A 26,173-nucleotide genomic window follows, 5' to 3' on the forward strand; every position below is an offset into this window, starting at 1 on the left:
TTACGTGAAATTCGGCACAAGGGCACCTTGATACACTATTCGCCATGGCTTCTGTTCGTTCTCTCGGAGCCCTTAGAGCTGTTTCCTGGGCAAAATACTCAACACTGAGAGGTAAATATGGGAGAAAAGAGGTAGTCATATATATACCATGAGTATTTATTATCGTTTTGTGGTATGTGTCTCCTTTTAGTCTGTAGTGATGGGCCCTCTTACAACTCTTTCCAGTCCTGTCTCGATCTGCCGGTGAATACCGATTACCGGGATCTCACCAACAGAGCAGAGAGCAGCTCACAGGCAACCAGCAGCCACCCAACCCGCCCGTCGGCATGCATGGCATGACCTGTGGCTGGCTGTGTATTGCATTAGCCCACTGTCCTCTTCCTTTACTCTTCCTATAAAATAAGGCTGCCATGATAAAGTAATACGACCAAGTGGCAGAGACGTTTAGTCTGAAATGTGTACAGTTGAGTTATACTTATACTTCAGCGCTCGGAGCTGTCTCTGGATCTGCTGTGCTGATGCTACCGGTTGCGGAATGGCGCTGCTGCCGCTGGTGACATGACTTTTTTTTTTTTTTTTTTTTTTGACTTGTTGCTGTTGGTAATACCTTGATGGAATTAGATTTAACGTTAGAGTCTACTTTACCATGTTAGATTTTATAAAGTGTTTAGAACTCTGCTTGTTTGTGTTGATATAATATTGTGTTAAAACATTCATTGACATTGTAAATTAAATTTAGGTAACCTTTGCATTTTGCAATGTGTTTCAGTAGTGAAGCGCGGGTGGCCATAGATCTATCACACTATCCAACAACATTCCAACATGGTCATGAATGACATGATTGTGGATGTCTGGTAAATTAAACTATTATTCTTTAACACTATAACAACAGCCCAGTCGCTGTAAAAAAGTGACAGGGCTCCAACAACAAAGCGGACGCAAAGAGTAAATGCAGATCGCGCGTGTTGAGTTTTGATGAGTCCACTTGACAAATTTATGTTATTTTTGTCACCTCAAACTCATTTAACCTGTTCCATACTGAATTCTGAAATCTCCATAGACTTAATACACAGGGCACCAGGTTCTCGTATTGAACAGGTTAAGACAATCTTTATTATTTAAGTTAGACTTCATGTTACAGAAAACAAAGATTAGAATCTATATGCAGCATGTGCGAATGGTACATCATCTTTCACTGACACTCCAGTGACAGCCATTTTGAATAACTGAAATGTGTTTTTGATGAACTCAGAGATGCCAAGTTCAAAAAAACTTTTATGAGTGAGAATTTTATGACTCGGCGTCTCGGCGATCTGGTGCATACTTAAGTGACTATTTTTTACTAATTTTGAAAGGCAAAAGGGAAATATACCTTCAATTGCAACTATCACTTTAATCTTTTGAGCTATGCTCCTTATTTTTGGCCCAAATTGCAGACTTCACCAGATGCGTGAGGAAAATGGGTGCCATGCGTGAGATCGTGAGACAGACACTAAATGCTTGAGTCTCACGCAAAATGCGTGAGACTTGGTAGCTCTGTGAACTTTCACTTGAACTTGCAATCTTTACATTCTTATCCCATTTGTTCTATCCTGTAGGTGTTGCAGGAATGACAACAAAGCGATACTTTGCTGCATCAGGAGCTGAAAAAGGTACAGACTAACCAAGAGTGTTCAGGGCTAAACTACCACATTTTAGTACACATCTCAATCTTTTTTATTCAGTCATACAGCTGTGTGCATAAGTATAGAGTCTGTAAACAAACAATCCTAAAGAATATCTATGTATTAAAAAAAAAAGATATTTGACCAAATAAAAACAAAAAACTCACAGTAGATAACTTTGCAGTCATTGGACCTTTTATTTTATATTTTTCATTGTATGCTTTTTGTTTTTTGTTTGTTTATGTTTTTTTTTTATTGTATCACTTCTGTTCATGGAAAGCTTAAATGCTTGTTTCTAACCCTCATACTGTGTGTAGGAATACATAGCCCCCATCTCTGTAACAGCAGTTTATAAGTAATTTTAAAGCCTGCTTGATGTTAATTACTGTTAAGGAGAAACATTACAATGGCACTGTAAACCTGGATGTAATGCCAGTATGTTTGAAGTACAGCTCTAATGGTAGGTGCTACTACAATAGAAATTATGCAAAGTTGGTGTAGAGATGTTGCCTCCACTCTATGTCAAGAAGTGTTCTGTGCATAACTACCTCTCTTAGAGTAGATGCCTTGTGCATCTAATTGTAAAAATATAGTTTGTATTTACTTTGTCATTGACTTTTATTCAATTCTGCCCATGTTTCACAATTTACAAACAATGCAGTTCATAGTGTTCTTTTATGTTATTTTTCAGCACGCACAACCGTGAACTATGAACTCAAAGGAGATGTTGCCGTTGTACGCATGAATGACCCCAACTCTAAGGTAAGGTACTGTAGGAATTGAACAGATGTCACATTTTTGTTATTTTAATCTGTTCATGAAAGTTACTTCTTAGATGAGGGAAAAGTTATTGTATGAATCAAGGCTGTACACTGGCACTAGTCCGACGGTCCTTGACCTGTAAAAGATACTGTTGGACCAGTAACTTTTTCAGGAATGGACTAGTAAAACATGAAAATACTCTGTCGTACCAGTAGAAAAAAATGGGTTAGTGTGTAGCTTTGTATACTAGTAAATCATTCTAGTGATGTTTAAAATGCTAGACAAAGATGAATTAGAGTTTTAAACTATTCTTTCAAAGCTCATGTATTTACTGGACTTTCGTTGTTGCTGTGAATACGTACTGTATGACCATGATGCCATTTTATTCCCGCTTGTGTACTCAGTTAACATGTTCCCACTTAATACATTTTGATGTGAAGATCCCAATCAGCATGCAGTTTACCTGATTACATCTTGCAAGACTGGAAGTTTTAAAGCTGTCTCATTCGCTAGGGAAGTTCTTTGTTTGCAAAGGTTGCTCACATATCAAAAAAAAAAAATAACAATAATAAAAAAGAATTAAATTTATTTTTTTTTTAATTAAAAAGATAAAATAAAATTAGCCTGGTCTGATGAGTATATTATTTCAAAAACCTTTTTTTTTTCGCACAGGTTAACACATTATCCAGACAATTCAATGCAGAAATTGAGGATGTCTTCCATGAACTCTTCAGCAACGATGCGGTCAAGTCTGTGGTCCTCATCTCATCCAAGCCAGGAAATTTCATCGCTGGCGCCGACATCAAGTGAGTCAAACCTCAGTGCTCTTCACTCCCTTCACGTGCATAATCTCTTACATTCATCTGTCACCTTTTCCATTTATTTATTCATTCATTTATTCTTTTGGAATGAATGTTAAGGATAATACCATTTATGAGGATCATGTATTTTGATAGAATATAACTTTCAGATGTTTTTTTTTTTTTTTTACCTTTTTGTAATTTTTGCCTGAGGTCAGTGATATGCATGTTGTAATATAGTGTCAATATAATCGGAAAACCTAGTTGTGAGCAATGAGAATCATTTACGGGCACTTCACTGTGCCAACTCAGATGGATAACTTGTCACTTTTCTTTTTATTCTTTTATAGTCTGTGATCTTTGGTATTTGTGCTTGGGTTGTGTTTTGTCTGGCTTTTTGAATCCATGAGTGTAGTTTGTATGTTTACTTGTAAACATCTTCCAAGTCCTGACTTGCCATAGCAAAGTCTAGTATTAACTGAGTAGCAGTGAGCATTAGGTATTAACCAACTTGTCATAAACACGTTAGTTGTTGGCCTTCGTTACTGGAGTTAGTGGGGTGAGCATTTGCCATGACATACAATGTACTTCAGAAGGACCATATGTGTGTGTCAATCAATGTAGTGATTATCCATTGCAAGTGCTACACTTGTGCCTTTGCTGATTTGATTTGTGTTGATGCCTGTAGCCCAGTACATGTAAGTAAATACATTGTGAATATTATCAACGACTACAAAATGAGCCACCCCTCCCAATTTAAAAAAAAAAAACACAACAACAAGATATGAAGGGTTTGTTTGCAAAAACCGATAAGTCTATTTTTGAAGATTTTGAAGTACGGTCTCTGTCAAAAAGTACAAAATAATACCTTTTAAATGATATATTGGTCACTACATATAAAGGTATATTTTTGAAGTTATGGTCAAAAGAAGCAAGCAATTTCTTATTATTCTCTTTATTTTTCTTGACCTTTAATCGCAAATATCTCCATTTGACAAATATGGATTTATCGGTTTTTGCAAACAAACTCTTCATATATATGTATATATATAGATGTAATGGATACACAATGTAACTAAATGAATCAATCACACACAAAATGAAAAAAAAAAATCAACAATTGTTTAACTTGAATATTTAAAGTAAAATATGACAGAGATTGCCTCATGAAGTCAAATGTTGGTAATTCAAGTGTTATGAGAGTTTTGTGTTTATAGTACAAGCAGGCTGCACTGATTTCATGAATGTCGTGTGTTGGCATCACTTCGTATCTTTTGGACTATTAAACTTTTGTATAATTTCCTTCAAAACCTGAGAAGTTCATGAGGCAGTATCACTTTTTTGGAGGACACTGGTGTCCACATGCGGTCTTCAAAAAATGCAAATTAAATTCAAGAAGTAGTCCCATTCATGAATTTATATGCTGTGATGGCCATTCTGAAGGGTGAGAGCCCCCAATACCGGCATATGTATGCTTATCTCAATTTAACCACTACCAGGAACTTCAATTGCACTTTGCAGGAAGGACATTACAATGGTGTACCTGTAACCCTCACCACTACATGCATCTTGTCTTGAATGAATCTAATATACCAGCATTTTTCTCTTCTGTCTGTTCTGTCATCCTCTACCAGGATGCTTGGAGATTGCAAATCTGCAGAGGAAGTAAGTATGATACCATCTTTCATGATGTGCTCTTCAGGAGTGAACATTGCACCTTAGTTTGCTGTCATACATAAACACACACACACACACACACAAATGCAGATTATGCACATATATTATACACACTGCAGTGCATGATATACACATTCTTCATATGTTTTTAGTGTACAGTTGCATTTGTAATGAAGTATGTATTGATAGTGATTACAGCTGTAGGTGGATAGATAGATAGGTAGATAGATAGATAGACAGACAGACAGACAGATTGATAGACAGATACACTGTAGATGGATTGATAGATCAATAGGTAGATGAGTGGATAGTTTTGTTTTTAGTACTCCATCAGGCAATATCATCTAGATATAATGGTGACACAACATTTGCTACTGCTACAACTGCTCCAGACTTAGTTTCCCCAAGGGCAAAGGATTAGAGTTTTGATAACGTTTTAGGTTAGTTAGATTTGAAGATTAGGATTTGGATTACAGTTATGTTTGTGAGTAGAATTTATGCTTGGCTTAGCTTACAGATATTTCATGACACCAATAGTTGCAGGAGCAAATGTCATAGAACCAGAAGTAACATACATTGAATTTTTCCAATGCTGGCTTAAACAAAAGAGAAAGATAGAATTTTAGTAAACTGTCGTAACATTTTACTTACCCTCAAACCCGTGGGTTTTTTTTTTTTTTTCATATTTATTGTCATTTACATTGATAATAGGCATTTGTATGGCGCTCTAGTGAGAGGGCATAATTCTTACTCCAAATATTGTTCCAAATAGATGACAATGATATACACAGCAACCAGTTTATCTTGAAATTTCATTCATGAGTAAGAAAGTCATGTGACAGGTTCATGATTAAGACTGCATATCATCTTTCAGCAATGAACATCAATGACAAACAATGGAAGATTTAGAGAATGTCTTGGTGCAAAGGAAGGATTACACTCACTGCAGAACTGTGAAAGATAAATTGTACACTTTTCATCTATTCATCATATAGGTCAGTTGCCAGTCAGCATACTAGTGTAGTACACACACTCAAACCTGCCTTAGCAGCCGCCTGCCGTTTACGGCCACTAAAGAAATTCCCCCCCCCCCGAGTGAAAAAAGACCCTCTTTATAACACCCACCAGTCTGTGTAAAGGCCACTTCTTTTGTCTTCTTTGGATGGCTGCTAAAACAGTTTTTGACTGTAGTTTTTACTTTTCATCATTCACCAAGAGACAGAAAAGTTAAAAATGTTGCATTAATTATGATTTGATGGGACAAGTTTCTAACAGTGGAATGGGCATGACATGTACAGTATGTATCTTCAATGACCATAGGTCACAGAGCTGTCAAGAAACGGCCAGATTCTGCTGGAGCAGGTGGAGCAGAGCCCCAAGCCAGTGGTAGCAGCCATCAATGGCACCTGTCTTGGTGGAGGCCTAGAGGTGAGTGAACCCCACTCCCAAGAAGCCATTGGTGTTAAACCTGTTGATTAACCCCTCAAGGCTACAGTCTTGAAACGTCATTGCCATTGTACACAGAGGAAGCTACTGATGGTAGGGATGGAGTTAAAAGAAGCTTTAATGTGTAAATGTTAATGGTGAGAGAATCCATGTTTTGTGATGACTTAGTTTGCTCAAAATTGTGCCATAGGTGTTAACAAAATTAATCACTGCATGTAGCTCTGTGTAGTTCACTGCAGGTTCCAATGAGGCGACAAATGATACTGCTGAAAAGATGATTCAAAATGGTCATGGGTTATTGAATATAATTGCTTAGCATGTACTCCAGATAGTGTGTAAATGCCAATCGTGATGTGTAACCTCTGACTTTAAATATATCCAGGTTGCACTCAGCTGTCACTACCGAATTGCAACAAAGGACAAGAAAACAGTCCTGAGTGCACCAGAGGTCATGCTCGGTCTCCTTCCTGGGGGCGGGGGCACCCAGCGGCTACCCAAGCTGATCGGCATCCCCAACTCGCTGGACATGATGCTGACCGGCAAGAACATTCCAGCAGACAAGGCCAAGAAGATGGGTCTAGTGGACCAGCTGGTTGACCCCCTGGGTAAGTCGCCCTCTGACTGATAATCAAAGTTAATTAACCCTTTAGTAACTGAAGATTCCATATATAGGACCTATTGGTCCCTAGAAACTACAACAATATCACTCTCATTTAGACAACTTTCTAAATTACGTAAAATAGCGCATTGCATGTTTATTTTTGTTATTTATAAGTTATGTTTATTTGAAAGCCTACAAAGACTCTATCAAGAAATGGTGTGTCACACAAGTAATTCTGGCATACTTTTGTTGGCCTTTGACCTCTTTCAAATTGCATGATTCTATATCTTATAAATGGTAAAGCATAAAACTATAAAAAGGTGGTCAGGCGGTTTGGGGTGTTTAGGGAGTAATAGGACTGGCAGTTTCAGGCGGTTCAGTTACTAATGGGTTAAATGCTCGCCTGTTTGCCCTTGCTTTGGCTTCCTTGTGTGTCTGATTTTATTTTGATTACATTTCATGATTACTTTTCATAATCGGCTTTCTGTCTTTCTGTATTGGTATGGGCATTCATGAATGATGAAATTGGATAGTATATGTTCACTTAGGCTGTTCCTTATGTGATGCAGTTGATGAGAATCAGACAAAGTGAGAGTTTGCATTTTCCTTCTTTTTCCTATGAATTAAATAAAATGGATGTTCTGACACTTGGGTTTGAAGTTTGAAGGCAAGAAGTGCAGTCAGAGTTTAGATGATGACTGTTATCCTGACTCAGAATAAATTTCAAATCAGTTATCCTACATGTCAAGAAGGTATTAGTCCTTAGAAATTATTTCTTTTTTTTTTTCAAATCGATGTCAGCATACTGGGAGAGGCTACTGAACAAACAGCAATTCAGATGTCAAGTCTCAGTCATGGTTTTGTAAATGGCGAGAAAGAAAATAGGGTCGTCATGATATTCTGTAGCAAGTGGTTGGTTATTAGACTTGTTTATTTTTGATCCTGTACTCTAATATGGTCAGAAGAAGAAAAGGAAGTCCAAATATATTAGCAGAATAGATTGGCTGCATAGTGTAAGGACTAATAAATTGAAGATATGTAAGCCTTCATGTTGTACTAATAAATAATACATATGAACCACACCTCCCCATCTGTAATAACGAAAACAACAAAGATATAGTTATTTGTATTATAAGTTATATTGATCCATTCATTTTCCTTGATGATCATTTATGCAGGTCCGGGTGTTAAGCCTATTGATGAACGCAACATTGAATACCTTGAAAATGTGGCAATCCAGGCAGCAAGGTAAACATTTCCTTTATTTCATTCCATGTGATATTATCAGTCCACTTCACAGTTTGATTTTGTGCTGTTTTTGTTTGTTTGTTTGTTTGTTTATTTGTTTGTTTGTTTGTTTGTTTTATATTTTTTCATTTCAAGTAATACCAGTTGTATTTTCATCTCCCAAGTCTAGTCTTGAGTATTTTTTTCCCTATTCTCCACATATGCATGTATGTATCATAACTTTGTGATCATGGTAATCATAACTTTGTCTGTTTCTTTAAAATATTGTTATTTTGTTTTCAATTTCAGAGATCTCGCTGCAGGGAAGATCAAGACAGACAAACCCAAGAGTATGATGCAGAGTGAGTTGGCCGAGTGTGAACGACTCCCTAGTATGGGAGAAATATCTCTCTAACCTCTCCCTAAGCCTTTTGATATTTTGAGTAATGATAGGCACATAAAACCTCAAAGCATTGTACACAATCTCCAAAATCTCTTGCACAGAAAAGGTTAATCTAGTGCACACCTGTAGAATTTTTTACTCCTTGCCAATAAGGGCCTGGAAGGTCCTGTATGTTGTCTGCAGAGTTGTCAGAATCTGGTAGGGAGCATATTAAACTTTGTCTGAGTTAAGGATTGTGATTCTGTGTTGTAGTGCAATGGTAACGATATAGAATGATGATAATGAGAGTAGGAATGGATGGTCGTAGTAGTAGAAGTGACAACAGCATGTATAACAGTGTAATGATAAAAAATGCAAGAGAGTATTAAGTAGAGGGGTGAATTTTCTTCAGTTTGTCTCCCTCTAACGAATGAAATTTTTAAGATCGCAACTACTGATCTGTAATTTAACAAACATGTCGGAAAAAAGGAACCACTGGACTCTATACCTGACATGTACTGCTTTCCATGGTTGCCGGCAGGGACACAATGAACTTGAAACAAATACCCAAGCTCCAAAATTCCGACATTATTAGTAGTCCAAGGCAGACGAGGCATTATAATAGATGCAAGAGAAAATAAATGCAAGAGAATGTTTTTCCAACATGGTTGTTAGATTACAGATCAGCAGTTGCAATCTTACAAATTCCATTTGTTAGAGGGAGACAAACTGAAGAAATGTTACTGTTACTACTATATTGAACTACTTTTAGTACTGCTACAATTTCTACTACAGTTGAACCTCTCGTATCCGGACAAGTCGGGACCGGGGCTCATCCGGATAAGGGATTTGGCCGGATACGGGAGATTCAATGCTTTATGCATGTACATATACATACACATGTACTGATGTAGCCCATTGTAGTACCACATGTAGTAATGTGTATACTGCAACCTTTTCATTGTTACACTCAGTAACAAACAGCTACATTACTTAATTAATACTGTACCGGGCCCAAGGTAAAAAGTGATAGCACATTGCGATTGGGTTGCTCTCTTCCCCACACTCTCTCTCCCTCTCTCTCTTTCTCTCTGTGTACTGTGTGTGAACAATTTTTGAGCGTTCAATATCATTTGTTGCTCAGCCAATGACTCGAAACAATGCATGTCTATCTAGTCATATCGACGGCTGTGTATGGACCTATATGTGGCAATGCGATATGAGAGGACTCGAGCGCATAATCTGTCCATGTTCTTGCGATGATTTGGGGATGTTTGGGGATGTTAAAATGTCTGAAGGTAAGCAACTCGGAAGGAAATTTGATGTAATGTATGTTAATCATGTTGGAAGTAATATGTAATTCATGTGTGTTTGTGTAGGAGTTCTCAAGGAGTTGGGAATCCCCCTTTCCTCCCGTAATTATTAAAAAAAAAAAAAAAAAAAAATCATGGCGAGATTGCGTCCGTATAATAGAGAGATCCGGATAAAGGGAGGCCAGATAAGAGAGGTTCAACTGTATTCCTATTTCTACTACTCCTACTTCTACTAATATTTATACTACTGTTACTACTACTACTACCACTACTACTACTACTACTACTACTACCACAACTGCTACTACTACTACTACTTCTACTACTACTACTGCTACTACTACTACTACTTCTACTACTACTACTACTACTGCTACTACTGCTACTACTACTACTACTACACATAGATAGTAGAAGTTTTACTGCAGACAAAGTACATTGTATTCCTGCTCTGCACCCACATTCCAGTACCATGGTATTTTATGTCCCTGCCATTCCCTTCCCTTCCCCCCACGACAGAACTCCAGGACAGCATCATGGGCACCAGCTTTGTGCAGAATCAGATCTACAAGAGGGTCAACGCCATGGTGATGAAGAACACAAAGGGGCTCTACCCTGCCCCCTTCAAGATCATCGAGGTATGAGAGGATGCAGTTATACTATATATTTGCAATATGTGTTGAGAATCTTGCACAACACACTGTGTGTCATATGTGCCTGTACAGAGGAAGGCTTTACATTTTGTAACAGCTGGATAGAATAAGAGTCAAAGTGGGGGTGCTGTGTGCTCAGATAGGCTGATGCACATGAGAACTTTTCTGTGGGATGCAATAGAAGCAATTGCCATTAACTGATGAGGTTCATTATCAGAACTGTTATTCTGTTTTACAGACCATTGTTTACTTAACCTTAACAGGGCTGGGGGGGCAGAATCCGCCCCCCTCGACGTTTCGCGCTATAATTCTGTAACGCGAGAAGGCCTTGTCGCGAGGCTTCTTGACTTTCTTTGTTCAAGTCACCCGCAACTTTTGAGACCAAATTTGCAACGTCCGTGCATACTTTTTGGAGGCCACGCCCATTTTTGTAACGGCTTGTCGCCCCAAAACGGGCACAATTTTGTGATTTTGTGTAGATTTCCTATGGAAAACAGTGCTCTGTCATGAAAGTCATAAAAACCTGATTATTTTTACAATTAATCACTTTCATTGATTAATCTTAGGCTAATAATGGTAGACAAGTGGTCAGTGACAATTTCCAATAAAAAAACCAGAGAAAAAACAAAAGTTGAAAACCAAAAAATACATAAGAAATTCTGAAAACAATAAAATACATAAGAACTGAAATTACTTTTGGAAGTTTTAGTGATGTACAATTGTTGAATATGCCAAAACAGATTTACAGACCAAAAAGTAGACTCTCAATGCTTTTAATTAGGCTAAAATATGATCTTGAGCTTAATTTGCATAATTAATTAATTAAAATTAAAAATTGATTGTTTCAAAAAATCTTATGACACAGTGTTGTAGGTTATGACGTGGGTGTCACGCATGCCAAATTTCATCTTGATCGCACCACTGATGGCCGAGATTTTTTTTGGGGGGGCGGAATCCGCCCCCTCCGGTTTTAGCATAGCCCAAAAAGCCCAGCCTGATTAGGGTTAAGAAGTGAAGTGAAGAAATCCTATTTAGGTGACAGTTAAAGTTTCTGTAGCTACAAGCAAGAATAATGTACTGATAAATATGTGAAGTTTCATAGCTATTCTTGGTTTTTGTTCTTGTTCTTGCTCTGAATATCAGCTTTGTTGTTGTTGTTGTTGTTTTTTGTCAGATTGCTATCGAGTCATGACTACATTGTATGTAGCTTGATGTAATGCAAAGTGAGCACCTACAAAATACTGTTTACTCAGATCTTCACAGATGGAGGGATGGTAAATGGTTTTTGCCTCAGCATCAAATTATGTTTCTCCCAGCGTACGAGAGTCATACACCAGGTCTTGAAAGACTTATCCTTTGAGTTGTCAATTCTCGCTATCGCTAATGACGTAAAAAGTACCCAGATGTTGATTTAAGCATCATTTACGGTGCATTATGGGATAGTCCGGTAGCAAAGTCACTTCCGTTCGTACACGTGTGATACGTGACTATTCGTTCAATGCTTTTTACACATAAGCCGACTGTATTCTATGTGTACTTACTGTTTTCTCGACTTGAATTTTAGCTTTAATATGATTTGAAATTTCTCCATTCTTAAGAAATTGCTGTTAATATGACTATGGGTTGTTACTGCGAAGCTGCCATGTGTTTTCCGCACGACAATAAATGAAAAAATTCTACAGAAATAGGACCCTTACTGGCATGCGAGATGTGATGTGGCCGCGTGGGTGAAGTTTGCGGGTGACTCCACAGCGCAGCGCGCGTTCGCATGCGACTTACTTGCTTGGAAGAAATTGCTTCGGAGACGTACTAGACAGGATAAGTTCAAGATCACGGTTCATTCCCGATTGTGTTCGCGGCACCTCGACAGAGAACAAATAAAAACGATGGGCATTCCATGACGATATCCAGGTGGGCGAATATTTTCCAGTAATATTCTCAGCGTATGCAGAGTGCAAATCGATCGCATGATCAAGCAGTGCGATGTACTGGTACATGTATGTCTAGCTTGTATGCGTGTGGTGGTGCATGCTAATGCAAGGCCTAGTGGATAGGGCAATGCGGGGGCTATAGCTACAGTGTACGCGTATACGAGTATCACAGGCCTGGCCACTGGCTGGCTTGGGTACTGACTACAGCCGCCTACTGTACTAGTATCCGTGGTCGGCGCGGCGCTATAGATAAGTTACACATACACGCACGCTAGCGCTGTGCAAAATATACCCCGCGCCAGACGTGCCCCAGTCCCGGAAGTGCACTAAATCTTGACGAAAAAGCCACATCCGGGTACTTTTTACGTCATTGGCGATAGCAAGAATTAGAATCAGTCCTGTTTTGTGAAATCGCAATGAGTGTATTCCATAAACGTAGACGATGCTCCAAGGAATCACCAAATCTCGTTAGTTTAACTCTTTTGCCCCAATAATATTTACCGTTTTCTTGCCAGAAATAGGCATAGCATGTATTAGATTAATGGGAATTAGCCATACTTTGTCAGCAATGTGGTAATCTGTGCTCGTAATTTGCTGCATCTTGTATATTTTTTGGTAGCTCAGAGATAACACGTGGTTTATTGTTGTTGTTGTTGTTGTTGTTTTTGCAACCCTGCAGGCTGTCAGAACAGGAGTGGAGAAGGGAAATGAAGCTGGCTACATCAATGAAGCAAAGGGATTTGGGGATCTAGCAATGACGACACACTCAAAAGCGCTCATGGGCCTTTTCCACGGGCAGGTTAGTCACTTTCTTCTCTTTACTTTTCACCGGGCATTAGTTCACCAATGACCAGTACCAACAACCACTCATCCATGCTCAGCTGCATTGCCTGTGTATGATAAATGCATTTTGTAATTGTTTGTGTGTGTGGTTCAGTTAGCTTGATGTTGGTGCTACTTTGGAATCTTGTGAAAATGGCTGCCACAGAATTTAAATCGCATTATTATTTTATAAAACAAATAAGGCCCACTACTTGATTGGGCATCTGTAAAATCATCTACCCTCCGTAACTTTTTTACAATCCAAATTTGTTCCAAAGTTACCATCGCATAGATGGTTCTTTATTACTATTGCCCCGTATAGTGTGCACTCTTTGTACTCGTATACTTTTCTTATTCAACCTATTCTATCATCATTTGTTTGTGTGGTTTGTGTGGTTCAGTTAGCTAGGAGTTGGTGCTGCCTGCAAATTTTGCAAAAATGGCTGCCATAGAATTTAAATCACATGATTTTATAAAACAAATAAGGCACACTACTTGATTGGGCATCTGTAAAATCATCCACACTCCGTAACTTTTTGACATCATCCAAAACGCACTCGGCTTTGGCATATGTGGTATTGACTGTTGCCAAATTACCATGGCGTAGATGATTCTTTATTGCCATTGCCCTGTATAATGTGCACTCTCTGTATACTATTCTTTTTCAACCTATTCTATCATCATTTGTTTGTGTTGTTCAGTTAGCTTGGAGTTGATGCTGCCTGCAAATTTTGCAAAACATGGCTGCCGTAGAATTTAAATCATGTCATTTTATAAGGCACATTACTCTGTTGGGCTTCTGTAAAATTATCCATTCTCTGTTTCTGTAACTTTCAATCAGCCCAAAACACAGTGACTGTTCCAAAGTTACTATCAGGTGGATAATTCTTACTAACACCCTGTATAATGTGCACTCTTTATATACTACTCCTATTCCACTTATTCTCTCATCGTAGGTTGCATGCAAGAAGAACAACTTTGGGAAGCCAGAGCGGAAGGTGGAGACCTTGGCCGTCTTAGGAGCTGGTCTGATGGGCGCTGGCGTCGCCCAGGTCAGCATCGACAAGGGTATGCATGTACTTCTCAAGGACATGTCGCTGCAGGGTTTGGCCAGGGGAGAGCAGCAAATCTTCAAAGGGTTTGTAAATTTCTTATTGCAGTGCTTCCGTGTATCTGTGTGTGTGTGTGTGTGTGTGTGTTTGTACGTCTTTGTGTCTGTCTGTTTTATCTCAAGTGCTAGCCAGTTGGTATATTGTAGCTCTCATAGTATGAAATGGTATGGTCTTGCTGGTGGTTCACCCACGAGGATAGACTTAAATGTCAGCACAAACTAAATGAAGAAGTCTGATGAACTGTGTGTATGAGACGTGTTTGAGGTGTGTTTGGTTGTATACATTGTATATATGTTATGGATGTGAAAGATGTTGTTCTTTTGTCTGTTTGTCTTTCTGTCTGTTTGGTTTTCGTTGTATTGCTAAGAGTGTCTAATGGTTGTCATATCATAAAATACATATATATATATATATATATATATATATATATATATGTATTTTGAAGATGAAATGCAGCTTTCACAATGGCATGAAATTATGTGTCTTCGTTTAATATTGTTTGTATGTTTTGTGTATAAGGTTCAGCTGAACTGTTTGAGCTTTAGTATTGTTGTATTTGTAAAATTATTGTTCTTCATGTTTTCTTCCTGATAGCTTGGATGGAAAGGTGAAGAGGAAACGATTAACAAGGTATGTACCAGCCCTCCCACCTCACCCCCCTTGGACTTACTTGAAGATATTTCATATTAAAACCCTTTTAATGACTGATTGTGAAAATTAGTGATATCATGATAGTTGAAAGACACCAAAGTTCTGTGGAGTACAAAGCATTTGCTTTATGAAATACATGTCATTAATTCTTCTTAGATATTTTATTTTATGTCAATATGAACTTTTCATTTGTTTGTCTGTATGTCAGGCAAACACAACTTCACATCTTTTCCAGTAGATACTGATGGCACATGATTTGCTGTACAATTTGAAGATTACACCGGCAAAATTCCAAGCGAATAGACGGTTGATTGATTTCCAAGCTACTTGCAAGCTATTTCACATTCCATCTTTTCCAAAGTTGACGAGTAATGTCCTCAGACATTTATGTTTTCATGCCAGAAGCATTCAGTTCCTCACCAAATGAAGACCTAATGAGTGAATGTCCACTTTCAATTTCTCTAACACTCGGCGTGGCTCAGCTTTGAGCGAGATCGACTAATGTCCAATGTGACCGGCCAGATCGACTACGCAAACTTCAACAAATGTGACATGGTGATCGAGGCCGTGTTCGAGGATCTCGCCATCAAGCACCGAGTCATCAAAGAAGTGGAGGCAGTGAGTATCATCTTATGACATGTCTTTGGACTCTAACATAACACTCTCATGGTATGAATCAAGAAATATAATGTAGTGATATCAACACATCTGATAGTTGTAATAGAAAATCACAGAAATGACATGGCTATAGCTTCTTTGTAGTTCAGTTCATTTTATTTTCATTTTTTCCCAACAAAACATAACAAAAGAATAAATCAGGGATTATATCATGCATACATTCTTCTGCCAGTGATTACAATGCTTATGGTAACAGGCGGCTCCCATTATATGTGTCATAGGTTAGTCATCGATATGTGTTCATTATGTTTTTGTGTAGTTTTACTTTGATTCTTAGTTTGTTAGGCATAAGAACTGTACAACCTCACTACCTGAAAATGATTGTCCGGTTAATGACAAATGTATGCAATACACCGAGCTTTACAACTTTCCTGCCGTTGTGTTTGTTTTTTTTTTGTCATGGACACTTGTTTGTCTTTCTGTGACCTACAATTATCTTATATGATAGTCAAGTCAAGATGTCATTCCTCATGCAGGATATCATTCCATTGTTTCCCATTTCATAAAAAACATAATGCCCTTTTGCTTGAGGGCCTTTTCCAAGAACTTGTTTATATTCTAGAACAGTGACACAGTTCCTCTTTGTTACACTTTGCTGAGTGGACTATTCTTGGTACGATCTGAAAGTGCCAATATTGACTCTGATCTCTTACTCTCTTTCTCTCATGTTCTGTCCTCTTAGGTTATTCCAGACCATTGCGTCTTTGCTTCCAACACATCTGCCTTGCCAATTACAGATATCGCCAAGGCCAGCAAGAGACCAGAAAAGGTATAAACATTACATGATGCTCCTAAATCTGCTCATTTCATTCAAGGGAACCTGGTTGTAATGAGAACCTTAAAAACCATCATAATTATCTTGTTGTATTAGGATTCTCACTATATCATGGTCCAAAAACAAAGAAGTATCAAGAATGGTAACGTGCAAGATCACTTTGTTGTAAAGAGGGTTTTGTTACATACGACCGGCTTATAAGAAGATTCTTTCTTTATTAGGAGATCCTCCCCAACTCTTTACTCTCGATGCAGTGACTTGAGACAAAAACTTTTTAAAAAGTAGAAGTTCACTCCATAGAGTTTGAATGAATGTATGTGTGTGTGTTTACATTGTAAAGGGGGGGGGGTTGATGCAGTGTCTTCCTGTCATGCCAAGGCCTTCAAAACCTGTGATATTGTCCTGGTAATGACTGCTGCAACACTTTACTCTAGCAGCAATGCACAGAACAAAAAGCACAAAAACATGGTGATTCTGTTTGACCCTGAATCAGAAACAAAAATAATGCCGTTCCATGATAGTAATCTCCTGCGACAAATGCTCCCATGAAATATCTGCGCACTAAAGCCAAACATAAATTCTACCCACAAACATAACTTTAAGCCTAATCCTAATCCTTCCATCAAACTAAACCTAAAACCCTATCACAACCCTAACCCTAACACTATAGTCCTTGGAGAAAATAAGATCAGATAGAAAGCAGTTTTCGTAGTAGCAAATGTCACGTCACCTGCAGACACAAATGTGCTTTTGAAAGAACATGTAAACATGACTGTGATGTGGGATAAAGAATTAATATACTGTAAAACGAATAATTTTCGCGTGCATTTTAATTTCACTAATTTCGCGAGCAACAAAATTCGCGAAATTAAAATGCACGCGAAAGTTTTTGTCTACACTACATGCGTTGAACGCCAGTGGCAATTCGCGAAAATTTCATGCCACGAAAAAGGCTGTCGACTCCAATTCGCGAAAATTTCATGCCGCGAATATATCATGTTTTACAGTATACAGTATTATCCTTCCTTTCTGCTCCTGGCAGGTTGTAGGCATGCACTACTTCTCCCCAGTGGACAAGATGCAGCTGCTGGAGATCATCACCACGCCCCAAACATCCAAGGACACGGCAGCGGCAGCCGTAGAGGTGGGCCTCAGGCAGGGCAAGATCATCATCACCGTCGGCGACGGACCGGGATTCTACACCACCAGGATACTGGCTCCAACACTGTCTGAGACCATGAGGATTCTCCAGGTTTGCGCTTACCTTTCTTACCTTCCTACTCTTCTATTCCTTGTCATCCTTCAGTTTCCTCTCAATACTCTTCTTCATCTCTATCTTTATCATTTTTTTTCACTTGTCAGTCTTCTTTATCCATGTCTAGCAAAAAAAGCTGCTGATAATTGCTTATCCAATAGTGATGAGCCAAATGTAGTAAAATGGAGTCAAAAGGGGCCTGAGGTTTTGATCCTAGCAGTATCCTCATCAGAGGCAAGGTGACGAACAGGCAGGGAAAGCAATTACATAAGGACTTCACACAACAAGAACAGTCAGGGACAGGCTAGGGACACAGAACAAAGAAAACAAAAGGAGAGAGTAGGAAATCATGGGCAAGGAGCCCAACAGGTAAAGGGAGGGGGATTAGAGCAGGAGGGTGGACAGACAAAAGGCAGAGGAGGGTCATTGAAGATCATGAGGACCAAGGGGGCAACCTTTGAAGGATAAGGCTGAATAGGGAGGCAACATCAAACAAGATGAGGAACAACAGAGGGATAAAGAAAGGAAAAGTATGAAATAGCAACAGCATGAGTTGGGGGGGGGGGGGCTGAGCATGCAACGAGCCCTCATCTGGTGTGCCAAGAAGAGGCTGGAAAATGTATTATAGAATAGTTTCTTGTTGTTGTTTTTTTTTTACTGGCTGACTTTTTCACTCTTTTAAACTATGTACAAGCAACTAGTTTAATTTAAAGGAGAATTTCACCTTCATAGACATGTGGATTGAGTGAATGCAGCATTATTAGTAGAACACATCAGTGAGAGTTTAAGGAAAATCAAACTATGAATTTTTGAAGTTTCTGCACAGTCACTACTGCTGGATGAGAAGACTACTACAGCTTGTGATGTCACGTGTGTATAGCAATATAAAGAAAATATTTTAAAAATTCAACATATTTTCACTTCTCTCGCATTGTAAAAGAACATTTGACTTGCCTCTTTCAGAAGGCAGGGGGAATAACATTACTCTTAACATACATCAGTGGCAAGTTGAGGAAATGTGCACTTTATTCTAAAAATCAAAGTTTGTGAAATTCTCTTATATTTTTCTTATAACGTTCTACGCATGCGACATCATACACTACTGTAGTAGTCCTCTTATCCAGCAGTGACTGCGCAGAACAGATTATCCGATTTTCCCTAACAAACCTTCACTGATGCATTCTACTATTTGCTGCATTCACTCAATCCACATGTATGTGAAGTTGGACTTGTCCTTTAAACAACCATCTTCTATCTTTCTGTGATGACAGGAGGGTTTTGGACCCAAGGAAATGGACAAGGCCAGCACCTCCTTCGGCTTCCCCGTCGGAGTCGCCACGCTGGCAGATGAGGTGGGCCTCGACGTCGCACAGCACATCGCTGCTGATCTCGGCCAGAAGTTCGGCGAGAGATTTGCAGGTGGCGACGTGGCCATGCTGAAAGACATGGTAGATGCAGGCTTCCATGGTGAGTGTGTGTCTTTTCCCTACAGAATCCTTTGGATACTCCTTGTCGGTGTTTATACTGGACACCTTGTATAATTTGCATCACTGTGAATTTTTGTCAGTGGCATCACCTCGTATTTAACTTCTACCTGAACTGTTTCTACATCAGATATAGAATATGTGGTGTATGTGGTAACACAGGGTAACACAAGGGGACTTGCAAATGCAGTGAATCAGGAAATCACATATTACAGGGTCACCGATCAGGTCACATGTGCACTGACTTGCATTGTATGATCAATTATTAAAATAACAAGTGTAATCTGCCAGTAAGAAGTCAAGACTACTTGAGCACTTCAAATTTCTGTACTTGCTCTGCTTTTACTGAAAACCATCCCATGCATCGTGGCGTGATCTCACATCACCCACTACCCAATGTGTTTCTTCTTGGGAAAAATTTTGATGTGTTACCCGCATCAACACGCATCACCTCCGAAGGTACCAAGGATCAGAACGTGCCAAGACTGGTGAGAGAAAAATGCACATGAAAGTTTTTGTCTATACACAATGCAGTAAATGCCATGTACCAATTGTCAAAAGTTTCAAGCCTTGAAAATGGCCGTCAGCTCCAATTCGCAAGGTTTCATGCAGCTATTGTTTCAGGTTTTACAGTATGTTCACCTTGGCCTGGGCTGCTCTGTTCCTTACCATGTACATGTACTTAAGTCACTGAATGCTGAAGATATCTTTTTTTGCGGTGTAATCAATTTAGGTCGCAAGTCAGGAAAGGGCATATTCGACTACAGCGGCAAGTCGAAGGAACGGGACGTAAACTCCGGTGCCGAGGAGATCCTCAAAAAGTATGCTCTGCCGTCCAAGGGCTTTAACAGCGTGGAAGATGTGCAGATGAGGATGGTGACACGATTCGTCAACGAGGCCGTCCTCTGCCTACAGGAAGGCATCCTCAGGGATCCCGTGAGTGTGGATGAAGATTGACCCTTGACCCTTGATCCTTGACCCATAGGGGTGGGGAAGTTCTGTCTTTTAGGGCAAGATTGCAACAAGAGAGAAGATGAATATACACTGTAGAAACCAAAGGAAGAATACAGGAAAATGCTCCTATTATGTTCTTTATGCTTATATGAGGAAGAGAAAAGAGTAAACAAAAATGTGTACATGTTGTACATGTGGAACATAATATAAGCAAGTTAAGATTACATGTACCCTATGAGCAAAATTTCACATATCCCTATAAACACATATTAAGTAATGATAAATCTCCATGCTCGTGTGGTGTGCAAACTCACATCAAATCCACTGATTCTTTGTGATTCTACAGGAGGCTCAAAAAAACAGCAAAACGTAGTTTCCCCTATCCCGAAAGATATCCTGATTTTGGATTTTCATTGCCTAATGAGGTGTCAGTTACTCACAAATAGGGAGCTTTAGATTTGTGACGCGGACGTTTAAAGAAGATGATTTCATTGACCTTTCTCCTCTTTCCATGTGTCATGTTGCAAAGTAGCTTTATATTACAAGAGGACGCGACCTATGCAAAAGTAAAATGGCGCCCTCATATGATCATTGAATGAAATAGCTCTCTTCGACATGAATTGAGCGGATGCAAAAATGGCCCAGAACCGACCATGCAAACTCAGATGACACAAGGTCGATTCTTATATTAAAGCTAATGTGTGCGTGGTGCAAAACATTTTTTTTCCCTCTGAACATCTGCATCGTGAAAATCTAAAGCTCCGTAATGTCTCCCAGATAGCTCCTAGGGACATTTCATAATTTAATTTGTGAATATTTGCAACCTAGTATCAGGCCTCGAATTTCACCAGTTTTAGGGACAGGCAATTTTTGGTTTTAGGGGCACTCTCTCTCAAAATTTTTTAAGGGCAGCAAGGAAAAGTTGCAGTAAGCATGGTAATTTTGAGAGAGGCATTGTAGCAAGTACATAGGGCATTGCGGCAAATTGCCTTTTGCCTCCCGGGTAATTCGAGGCCTGTAGTATCATCCACGTCAATGTGCTGTTTTATCAGAAATTGTCATCTGTACAAGAAAACAATATTTGCCTCATCTTGTCATGTCCACACAATCAAGATTCTGTAGGAATGTTTGTATGCAACGTGTCATAACAAAAGTTTTTAGAGTAGAGAATAATTGTACATTTGATGGTAAAATCATCATCAGTACATCTGTCCTGTAACATACAGTATTCATTGCATTGTATTGACATTTAATTTTCATTTCTTTTTTCCTCAGTATTCAAGGGCTTTCATAGACATATATAATGTGAGGTTCTAAGGTGAATGGCTTCTGTCAAGTTCATCTTCCGCAGTACAAGTTTATTTCAACGCAAGTGCCAGTTCATTGTTAGCAATAGTAATGATTCACTGAATGTATCAGTGGTAATGTGGCAGATAATTGTGATGTGGGGTATGAGCATAAGAGTAGGATAAACATGATTCAACAGCATCATTTGTTTTCCTCCTCTTCTTACCAGTGCAATGCAGTGATTGTTGAATTTAATGAATCTGATATTCCAATAACATGTTATTTTGTGAATCTGAATCCAACTTCCTCTTCTCTCTCTCTCTCTCTCTGTCTTAGGTCGAGGGTGACATTGGTGCTGTGTTCGGCCTTGGTTTCCCACCCTTCCTTGGAGGTACATTACCTTTTCCTTTCTCATAAAAGAGATATATGCGAGGAAATGTAGATATAAAGAGTATAAAGAAAGATCGTTTATTTGATATTTGGATCATATTTCACAGCTTTCTTAGGTCTGTGTGTCATTAGTGAATGGGGTAAAAGAGATTTTACTATATGTTCTACAATGTATTCAGAGCATATAATAATCTGTTTATGTCAACCACCATGGCACATTCCTCCCACCCCCCCCCCCCAAAAAAGGGGAAAATATGTTGTTAGATATGTACATATGTATGTATAGTATTTGAGGATCTTAGACATTTATTCTTCGTTTTGGGGCTCTGAAAATATCTGCTTGTAATTAAAATCAGATTCCTGCTACATCCAACCCCTGACCCAAGGTTCCCCTGAATGAGTAGCTGATAGAATGCATGATTATTAGCAAGTTTTCGTAGAGTCCATGAACTGTTGCTGCTCTGAATTTCTGAATTTGGAGATGTCCGGATGACATCAGCTGATAAAACAGTTCCCACAAACTCTCTGGAACATTTCTGTCTGAACACAAATGTGGTATGCACCCAACTGCACTTTAGTGGCTTCAAAATGATGTGGATATTATGTTTGTACCAGTCTGATCTTTCCAATGTGTTATCTCATTCATCTTTTTTGTCCACAGGTCCATTCCGTTACACAGACACCTACGGCGCTGACAAAATCGTTGCACACATGGAGCGCTTCGCGGCCGCCTACGGCTCAGCCTTTGAACCCTGCCAGTTGTTGCGAGACCACGCAGCAGACAAGACCAAGAAATTCCACTCACAATAGACGCAAAGATTGAGAACAAGAAAATGCAAATCATTCATGCGTAAAATGAAAAGCTATTTGAGCCTAGGATGTATGTATTTAACAGAAAATTAAAACAAACATTAAAAATGATCTAACAATCCAATGAACTTACTTCTTCCAAAGGGTAATGTTCAAAAAACAAGTAAGAAGAGTAACTATTATTTTCAGCACTGAAAGGCTGTTTTATGTTTGTACAGAAATGTGACAAGTTTGTTTCAGTGAAGCAAAACAGTGATCTGAACAGCATATTGTGTGTTGATATTTCTTTTTTGCATAAAATGTATTATTTAGGGCAGTTAAGTTATTCCATTAACTTCATCATAAAGAAGCACCATGCAAATCAGCACAGTTCCCCACATACCAATGATTCCTTGACTTCAAGTTTGAAATATCAACTTTAATAAGAGAGTTAAGCAGTGTAGCTTTGGCATGATTGAATACGTAAAACTCTCAGTCTGAGAAAGACAAACTAGGGTTTTCATGTAATATTTTGTATTACTTGATCTGAAATATTCCCTAGAAGAGATATTTGCTTTCTTTCTGCAGAGATTTAATTTATTATGGTTTTCATTGTACATGCCTTTAGATATTGTAGACCAAATTAAAATCTTTGAACATCAGTGTGGTTCAGAGGTCTCTCTTTTCCTGTTTCCAACATTTTTTTTTTTTAACACTTTGCAGAAGTGCTAGGAAAAAAGGAAAGTGTATTGGTGATGTGTCTACTGAAGCTTTAGTGTGTTTCTGAACAGCATGTGAGTCATTTGCAATGCACACGGATTTGTTTACATTCTGCACATCTATTCAATGCAGAGATGTCGCACTATCTCAGTGCCTTGTCTAAGACCAAGGCAAGGTTTCATGTTCTGTTTACCAAGTGCAAGTTACATTGATTGTAGTTACAACAATGGCACCTTTGCCAAACTATTGATCAACTGTTAGTATTTTCACTTTATAGCTACAGTAACTGCAATTGTAGGAATTCACAACAGTTATGGCATGTGCGTCATTACAAAATTTGGAACTGATGTTCGTGTAGTATTGATCCTATCCTCAGTCCTATGAAATTGGATCACTAGCTAAAGAAGGAAAGTGTTGGGATTGGGTATTTGCTTTAGTGTCTCTCTTTTTCTTTCCTTTCTTATGCTATTTCATTGGTAATGCTGCAGATGTGTGTAAATCTCAAAGGAATATCTAAACCTGCGCCGTCTGAAATGTATGGGACTGAGCAATGTGATTTTACTTCACTGGAAATAAGGCACAAAGATGTACTTTACAGAGAGACCGAAAATGTTTCAGGGTTTTCTTCTAAGTGGTTTTCACATCACATGGAGTTGATGAAAGTTTAATGGTCAAATATTTTGCAACCTCCACAAGACAGTAAAGCCGTGGTCTGTGAAACGCATTGCATCTTCAGGTTTCCGTGTACATTATGTGCATTTAGATGGGTCCTTGGACCAAGCATAGCATGAAAATCCCACAATTGAGTTCTCAAGATAGTCAAGAGTTGCTGTCATGAGGACTTGACGGAAAGTTATTTCCCCTCGTATTGCGGAAACCAGGAAATTAAAGCAAAAGTGGCAAAATATGTTTGCATCCTGATGAGCCATATAATGTAACAGTTTGAGAGTTAATACATTTGAGTGTTCTGACAAGGCGCTCAAAAGAAGTGGCCATTGCTACACTTTCTCTCAGGTGAAGAAGGTATACATTGTAGGTGACAAGAAACATTGACAAGCATCCGATAGAAAAACAACAACGAAGCAAAGCTCTACACAGGTCATCCTTTATTTGCTTTCAATTGTCATATCTCTCACTTAGGAACTGTGACAAGTTTTTGTATGTTATTCTGCAGGCTTTGTGGAATGTATTCTGAAGTAGGGATGGTGGAAAACAAAAACCAACATAGTTTATATGAGAGAAAAAGTGATAAAAGCTTTCTCCCTAGAATTGTTGTCTCTAAGAGATGGCGGAGATGGAAAAAACAAAATATTTCCACCGTCCATGTTTAAGTTCGCTTCATATGAGAGTTACATGGATGTCGAACGATGACAGTTTTGTTGTCGTACAATCTGGATTTGTGTAAAATTGCAATAAAGTGATATTGAATTATAAAAAAAGAAATAAGCCTTGTATTTGCGATAATGTGTGTGTTAAGCTCTGCATTATAGTCAGTCATACTAGCTAAAGGTCACCCAACTCGGAAAACCCTTAAAAAGAGAGAGAGAAAAAAAAAGTGATTTATTCTCATGCATTCATTAAAGGACAAGTTCACCTTCATAAACATAAGGATTAAGAGAATGCAACAATATTAGTAGAACACATCAGTGAAAGTTTGAGGAAAATTGGACAATCGATGCAAAAGTTATGAATTTTTAAAAATGTTGTGTTGGAACCGCTGGATGAGGAGACTACTACAGCTTGTGAGTCATATGCGTACAACAGTATTAAGAAACTGTAAAAGAAAATTCAACATATTTTCACTTTTTTCGCATAATAAAGGAGCACTTGACTTGTCTCTTTCTACAGGCAGGGGGAATAATATTACCCATAACATTTGTCGGTAACGAGTTAGGGAAATGTGTACTTTTTTCAAAAGATGGAATTTTGTGAAATTCTCTTTATATTTTCCTTATATTGTTGTACGCATGTGACATCTCAGTTATTCATACACTACAGTAGTCTTCTCATCCAGCGGTTACTGCACAAAAACTTCAAAAATTCATAACTTTTGAACGGATTGTCTGATTTTCCTCAAACTTTCAATGATGTGTTCTACTAGTATTGCTACATTCTCTCAATCCTTATGTTTATGAAGGTGAACTTGTCCTTTAATGAGATATTGCAGTGCTACAGAGTCAAATATGTGACCGTGCATCACAAAACCGACAAAAAGTTACATGCCCTGGTTTTATGCGAGGACTTAACATCTAGGCAAAATAGGTCAACCTAGTTAATCTTCACTTTTTCATATTTTCTGAAAGAGCAATGATTATTCTTCTACATGTACATTATTCTAAAGTTTGGGATCGCAAAACAAATGGGAAATTGTGTTTTTTGGCTTCTTTCAAGAACACTTTTGTAGAATACTGTCGTGTGATTAGGTACATGTACAGTATGTCTCAAAGCCTCCTTTTCATCTCTTAAAAAACCCTTTACACGCTCTTCATTTTCAACTGTGATATTGAACTTGAAAACATGGTGTTACTGCTCTAAAAGTTGGCATTCGTAATGGATAGAATGTGGTACAGTAATAGACCACGCTCAATTTCAGCTTAATGTCATAATCCCTTTATTGTTGTTGCTGTGGAATTTCACATCCTGTTTTTTGTACCATTCATCACACAGAGTGCGGCGTGGTAAAGATAAAGCACTTGAATAGACCCTATTTTTTTCTATGTACTTCAGAGCCTCTTTTCTCAGCACACACTTTTCCAGGGTGTGTGCTTTCTTTCCAATACATGTACAATGTATTTAGATA

General features: G+C 38.5%; 1 protein-coding gene across 1 annotated transcript; it reads left to right on the plus strand.

Moving 5' to 3' along the window:
• The first annotated feature begins 26 nt into the window (after positions 1-26).
• Positions 27-24,781, plus strand: LOC139734672 (trifunctional enzyme subunit alpha, mitochondrial-like). Its single transcript, XM_071645460.1, has 20 exons — positions 27-111; positions 1,599-1,652; positions 2,356-2,426; positions 3,099-3,232; positions 4,861-4,891; positions 6,224-6,331; positions 6,732-6,954; positions 8,129-8,198; positions 8,487-8,539; positions 10,392-10,510; positions 13,136-13,255; positions 14,235-14,416; positions 14,985-15,020; positions 15,524-15,659; positions 16,402-16,488; positions 17,537-17,746; positions 19,021-19,216; positions 19,967-20,169; positions 21,811-21,865; positions 22,526-24,781. The coding sequence occupies exons 1-20, from the start codon at positions 45-47 to the stop codon at positions 22,672-22,674; spliced, it is 2,304 nt and encodes a 767-aa protein (XP_071501561.1). The 5' UTR covers positions 27-44; the 3' UTR covers positions 22,675-24,781.
• Positions 24,782-26,173: the final 1,392 nt, after the last annotated feature.

This window comes from Diadema antillarum, unplaced genomic scaffold (assembly GCF_040938485.1).
Source record: "Diadema antillarum isolate AM-2024a unplaced genomic scaffold, OU_Dant_1.0 seq00000538_RagTag, whole genome shotgun sequence".
Lineage (NCBI taxonomy): Eukaryota > Metazoa > Echinodermata > Echinoidea > Diadematoida > Diadematidae > Diadema > Diadema antillarum.